Source organism: Citrus sinensis, chromosome 9 (genome assembly GCF_022201045.2).
Source record: "Citrus sinensis cultivar Valencia sweet orange chromosome 9, DVS_A1.0, whole genome shotgun sequence".
In the NCBI taxonomy this organism is placed as follows: Eukaryota; Viridiplantae; Streptophyta; class Magnoliopsida; order Sapindales; family Rutaceae; genus Citrus; species Citrus sinensis.
Genome location: NC_068564.1, coordinates 33,221,926 through 33,227,925, shown reverse-complemented (window position 1 = coordinate 33,227,925; position 6,000 = coordinate 33,221,926). Strand labels below are relative to the sequence as shown.

The window sequence follows — 6,000 nt, the reverse complement described above, 5'->3', positions numbered from 1 at the left end:
GGCTTCACAATTGCCCAGCAACCCTCCCAAAAAAAGTCAAAATTGAAATAGTATCCCTCAGTTTTTTTTTTTTTTTGTTAATAGCTGAATTAATCAACCCCCATATTTCTCCTTCCTGCCTTCAAACTTTGTTTCCTATACAGAAAATTCAGATTAATCGATATTCTTCTTGATCGTCATTTTTTTTCTTTCTTTCTTTTTGTTTTTCCAGGAGAATTAACAATGAATCCAGGCAATGCATCCTACCCCAACACAACCGTCTATTACAACCCGATAGCAGGGAGAAATATGTCTACACTTTGCGAGCCATTGTCAACCTTCAGGGGAGCAACTCCATTCTTGAGAAGAGTAACATCACATTTTACTATTATGGTTGTGTTTCTTCCCATGCTTTTAGTTACTATACTCACATATGCTATTCAGTTCCTTCTCAAGCCTTTTGGAGAGGCTGCTTTTGCCTCGCAATTGCTTGTAAGCTCCTACGAACCCTAGTCATTAATTTGATACGTACGGCCATTTAATTTATCATGTTGTGTGTAAGCCTAACGACTTGGTAAAAAATATATGATAAATCATGTTGCATTCACAGTCATTTTCATCTCTTCTATGTTAATGATGATATCTTTAATTTAAGTTATAAATTGAGCGTGTCACGTTTATATATCGCGCAGGGTGGAATTGCCTTAGGGCCTTCGCTTCTTAGTCGAAATCAAGAACTAAAGGAGTTAGTATTCCCACCGAAGGCTGTTATGGCGATCAATGTCATCGAATGCGTAGGCTTAATCTTTATGTTCTTCACCCTTTCTGCTCGAATAGACAAAGGCATTGTGAAAAAATCGGGCAAGCTCGCCATTGTTATAGGCGTCGGAGCCTTCATAATACCACTGATAGTAACGATATTAACGACATTGTTTATCAGAGACGGTCTTGAACTAGACGATGAACTTCGTTCTACACTCCCAATGGTCGCAACACTGGAAGCAACGATTTCTTTTCATGTGATTCTTGCTAATCTGACAGAACTAAAACTTCTAAATTCGGAGATTGGGCGTCTTGCGCTGTCTTCATCTTTGCTTAGCAGCCTCATCGGCTGGTTTGCTCCTACATTTTACATTTACGCAAGTGAGAACGCCCGCGTAGGAATCACGAGACGAACAGTCTTTCTGATGAATGTGAGCGTCATAGTGATGGTTATCATCATAGTTTTCGTAGTCCGTCCAATAATATTTTGGATGATGAGAAAAACCCCAGAAGGGAAGCCGTTGAAACAAGATCATCTTGTGGCTCTAAATGTAATTGTCCTCGTCGTTGCGCTTGTCGGGGAACTCACGGGCCAAAATAGCTACCTGGGGCCGTTCATTTTGGGGATCACCACGCCGGTGACGCCACCGATGGGGTCCCTGTTGGCAGATAAGATACAGTACTTTGTTTGGGTGGCGTTCATACCTTGTTTCATAATAAATACAGGGAGAAGAGTGGATTTGTATTCTATCCAATTTAACCATTTCTTGGCTGTGGAAATGGTCATTTTGATTGCCGGGACTGTGAAAACTTTTGCGATTGTGATCCCATGCCTCTATTCCAAAATTCCATTTATGGATGCCCTAGCACTTGGCTTACTTTTGAACTGTCGTGGCATCTATGATATCCAAGTTTTCACTCGGGCAAAGCAACGCTTGGTACGCATAACTTGGAGAATATATTTATGGATTGTTTCTTATGCTTTTGAGGGAGTAGCATGCAGTTTCCTATTTTGGAAGCAAAAAATGCTTCACATTTTATCAAAATCATCTTCTAATTAATTAATTAATTAATTATAATTGGTGCAGCAAATCACAGATGAGAGCTTCGCAATAATGGTGATAACAGCAATGTTTCAATCCGCCATCATCATCCCGCTCGTGAAACTCGTGTACGACTCGTCAAGAAAGTACGTGGCCTACAGAAAACGCACGATTCAACACTGTGAATCCCACGCGGAGCTCCGTATCCTCATATGCATACCCGAAAGTGACTACGTCCCCACCGCGATCAACCTCCTCAAAGCCTCAAGCCCTCCGCAGAGCCACGTCGGCGTCTACGTCATGAACCTGGAGGAATACATCGGCCGCTCAATGCCCGTCGTAATCCCACATCGCTTGGACAAAAACCCTTCCTCATCGAAACCGGCCAAGATCGACCCCCTCCTCCATGCCTTCTTCCGTTACCAGCAGACCAACAAAGCCTACGTGTCGGTGCAGTGCTTCACCGCCGTAGCTCCCTACGCGTCCATGCACGACGACATTTGCTCGATGGCTTTCCAAAAAGCCACTTCTCTGATCATCTTCCCCTTCCTAAAAACGGAGCCCACGTTGACCAAGAAAGTGATCAACAACGTTCTCAGCATGTCCCCTTGCTCCATTGGACTCCTCTACGACCGCAGCCTCGCAATTGACTACCGCTCCTTTCAGTGTCGCCGGGTTTGTGTGCTATTCATCGGGGGAGCAGATGACCGGGAAGCGTTAGCACTGGGGGCACGCATGGGAAGAAACCCTAGCATTCATCTAACTGTGACGAGATTCGTTGTTACCAACCCTACGATGAGTGATTTTATAGACGAGGATCGGGATCAAGCCATGATTAATGATTTTAGGTTCGTAAACTTGGACAGCAAGAATGTTGAGTACGTGGAGGAAGGTGTGGAGGAAGGATTTGAAACGTTGAGGATTATAAACGCCATTGCAAATGATTTTGATTTGTTTTTGGCTGGGAGAAGGCATGAAGGCTGCTTGCATGTTTTGCAGGGATTGGGGGAGTGGATCGAGATTGAAGAGTTGGGTGTTGTGGGAGATTTGTTGGCGTCTGATGATTTTAAGAGTAGAGCTTCGGTTTTGGTGATTCAACAGCAAGCTTATGCGCCATATATTGAGTGAATGATATATGAGTGAGTTGGGTGAGTAGGGCCGGGGATATATATATATATATATATACATTTCCGAGTTGGAAGAACGATAAATATCGTAAGCCACCATACATGTGATGTGATGCGATGCGATTAATTAGTGTGTCCTGAAGAAGAAATGTAATTTAGTTTCCTTTTTGGAGATTGAGAAAAATCACTCATGTACATTTCTAGTTCTAGACTAGCTAATTGAAGCTGCTAGCTAGTTAATTTCTTTCTTAAAACATTTATGAATTTTAAAAATAAGATTTTAAATACAGAAGATAATTTTTATCGAGTGATGAAATAGTAAGGCTTACTCTTTAATTAAAAGAAACAACTAACATAACACAAAAAATGCAAGTAATTACACATGCAAGTGAAATAATAAATACGTATGCGCATACGAATTTATTCATCTTAATTAATTAGAAAGAATTAAGTAAGTAGAGATTATTATAGAAATCCATGTTTATAAGAAGGAATTCCCAAGAGTGTGTATATAGATATAGAAAATGATGATGGAGAAGATTCAAGGCTTATAGAAAGGGAAATTGGGATGTGTTAAAATCTTATTTTTGATTTGAGCTTTTAGAACTCACGTGCGTCTGTGATGTATTGTATTCAATTATTCGTAAAAGCTTCTCTCTTGATTTAAGTTTTTTTAATATAAATTTAAATTGATGATTGATTATTGATAAAAATAAATAGAAATACGAAATAAGAATTTTTTTACTTTCCTAACAAAATTTATCTCATAATTTGAGCTTTTATATAATTTTATAAATTATATATTTAAACTATTGTGACATGTATATATCATTTTCAAAGTTTAAATTTTTGTGAATCTAGGTTGCCAAATTAATAGGGTGAGTAGAATTCGTTGTGTTAAAAATAAGAGATTTGGGTCTGAATCTCCCCACTCATATAGGTGAAGAGAGGATTATTGATGTTAGGTTAATTAAAAGTGTGTGTGTATATGTATATCTCTAATTTATATATTTGTATGTGTTATAGATAAAGTAACTGAAATTACAAAAGTATTTCATGTTTGCATTTCCTTTTTAATAAATCAGTTATAAAATATGGGGATGAATAGTACGACCCAACTCTAAACACGATAATTGTCTTAATTGGGCCACATTTGGCTACCGCGATTTGCACAATCATTTGATTGCACAAAACGCAGTCGTTTCTCATGAGAACCTCTCATCTACTCTTCCTCTCAAAAAAACCACCAGTGTCAGTTCTGGACCCTTTTAAATTTTTCTCGCTAATTTTCTCTGGAGCCAAATTCGATCTTTCACTTAAACCGGAGTTAGGGTTCCATTTGATCTCATCGGATCGGCCTTTCGCGGAATCTTAAACTCCCTAATATTTGGATCAGGTAATCAAAAACCTAAACTTTATGAAAATTTTGCGAATTTTGTGCTTTAGTAGTTTAATTCTGTGATTATCTTTATCATTGTTCATTATTTTTTTACGACTAAATTATCCAAATTGTGATTTGTTTTTCTGTGACTCTTAATTTGAATTCATCAAGTTTAAATTCTTAGAAGTTATGAACAAAATGTAACCGAAATATTGTTATTCATGGAGAAGTTTGTTTCATTTTACTTTATTTATTTGGGGGAGTTTAATTTTACTAGATAATTTGGAAAGATGGCGCAAAACCAGCGGTTGACTGTGGTTCCCACAGTGACAATGCTAGGGGTTATGAAAAGTAGGCTTGTTGGTGCTACAAGAGGGCATGCCCTTTTGAAGAAGAAGAGTGATGCTTTAACTGTTCAGTTTCGTCAGATCCTTAAGAATATCGTGACTACGAAGGAATCGATGGGAGAAGTTATGAAAGATTCTTCCTTTGCCCTGATTGAGGCCAAGTATGTTGCTGGCGAAAACATCAAGCACATTGTTCTTGAGAATGTGCAAAATGCTTCTATTAAAGTTCGATCCCGTCAAGAGAATATTGCAGGTGTTAAGATTCCAAAGTTTGAGTACTTCACTGATGGCGAGACCAAGAATGATCTTACAGGATTGGCTAGAGGTGGGCAACAAGTGCAACAGTGTCGTGCTGCTTATGTGAAAGCCATTGAGCTTCTTGTCGAGCTTGCTTCTCTTCAAACTTCGTTTTTGACGCTGGATGAGGCGATTAAGACCACAAACCGCAGGGTTAATGCTTTGGAGAATGTAGTCAAGCCTAGATTGGAGAATACTATCACTTACATTAAGGGGGAGTTGGATGAGCTTGAAAGAGAGGATTTCTTTCGCTTGAAGAAGATTCAAGGATATAAGAAGAGGGAAATCGAGAGACAGCTTGCTTCTTCCAAGCAGTTTGTTGAGGAGCAGTTTGCCGAGAAGGTATCTTTGCAGAAAGGAATTTCAATTAAGTCTGCTCAGAACTTGTTATCTGCAGGGGAAAAGGATGAGGATATTATTTTCTGATGTGGCGGTTGGTTTATGCGCACTTTCGTAGGATGTGTTGCTTTGATTATGCTGCTTTGGTTTCTGGTGGAAGATTCATATTATTATTATTATTAATATTTCTCAGAAGAGGACTGTCTAATTTTTCAAATAAAGAGCTCTTTGTATAATTCTATTTATTGTGTATTAATTAATCGATGTATCAGACTTTCAACTGAAAGATATTTGTTGCCAAAATGGCTTTGGTTGATCACTGCAGTATTTTCATGGCTTTTCATTAGTCACTGCAATGTATTTGATGGTTCAGTTCTTTTTTGTGTGCTATGAGTTAATTGTTCTTAAAATCTCATTATCATTCAGTTGGGTATCAGGGGTACACATCAGACTAGATTGCTCATATTTTGATATATGTTTGAATTCATTACAGCATGGACAGCTTCCAAAGGTGAATACACTTTTGATCAACTTATGTACTTTTTCCGCCATATCATTTATTCTCTAGACATTGAATGGGGTGTTGCTGATAACATCAGGCATCAAATTTTGTTCCTGTTTGGCAGATTCCATCTATGCAATCACATTCCAAGGTAAGTTATTTGGAGCCTTTGTTGTGGAAATACACATCAAGTATTATATACGTCTTTGCTTTTCTATAATGT

General features: G+C 38.4%; 2 protein-coding genes across 2 annotated transcripts; both read left to right on the top strand.

Moving 5' to 3' along the window:
- The first annotated feature begins 222 nt into the window (after positions 1 to 222).
- Positions 223 to 2,912, top strand: LOC112497910 (cation/H(+) antiporter 27-like). Its single transcript, XM_025097430.2, has 3 exons — positions 223 to 471; positions 672 to 1,679; positions 1,830 to 2,912. The coding sequence occupies exons 1-3, from the start codon at positions 223 to 225 to the stop codon at positions 2,910 to 2,912; spliced, it is 2,340 nt and encodes a 779-aa protein (XP_024953198.2).
- Positions 2,913 to 4,085: 1,173 nt separating this feature from the next.
- LOC102620711 (V-type proton ATPase subunit D) lies at positions 4,086 to 5,651 on the top strand. Its single transcript, XM_006473983.3, has 2 exons — positions 4,086 to 4,307; positions 4,570 to 5,651. The coding sequence occupies exon 2, from the start codon at positions 4,583 to 4,585 to the stop codon at positions 5,360 to 5,362; it is 780 nt and encodes a 259-aa protein (XP_006474046.2). The 5' UTR covers positions 4,086 to 4,307; positions 4,570 to 4,582; the 3' UTR covers positions 5,363 to 5,651.
- Positions 5,652 to 6,000: the final 349 nt, after the last annotated feature.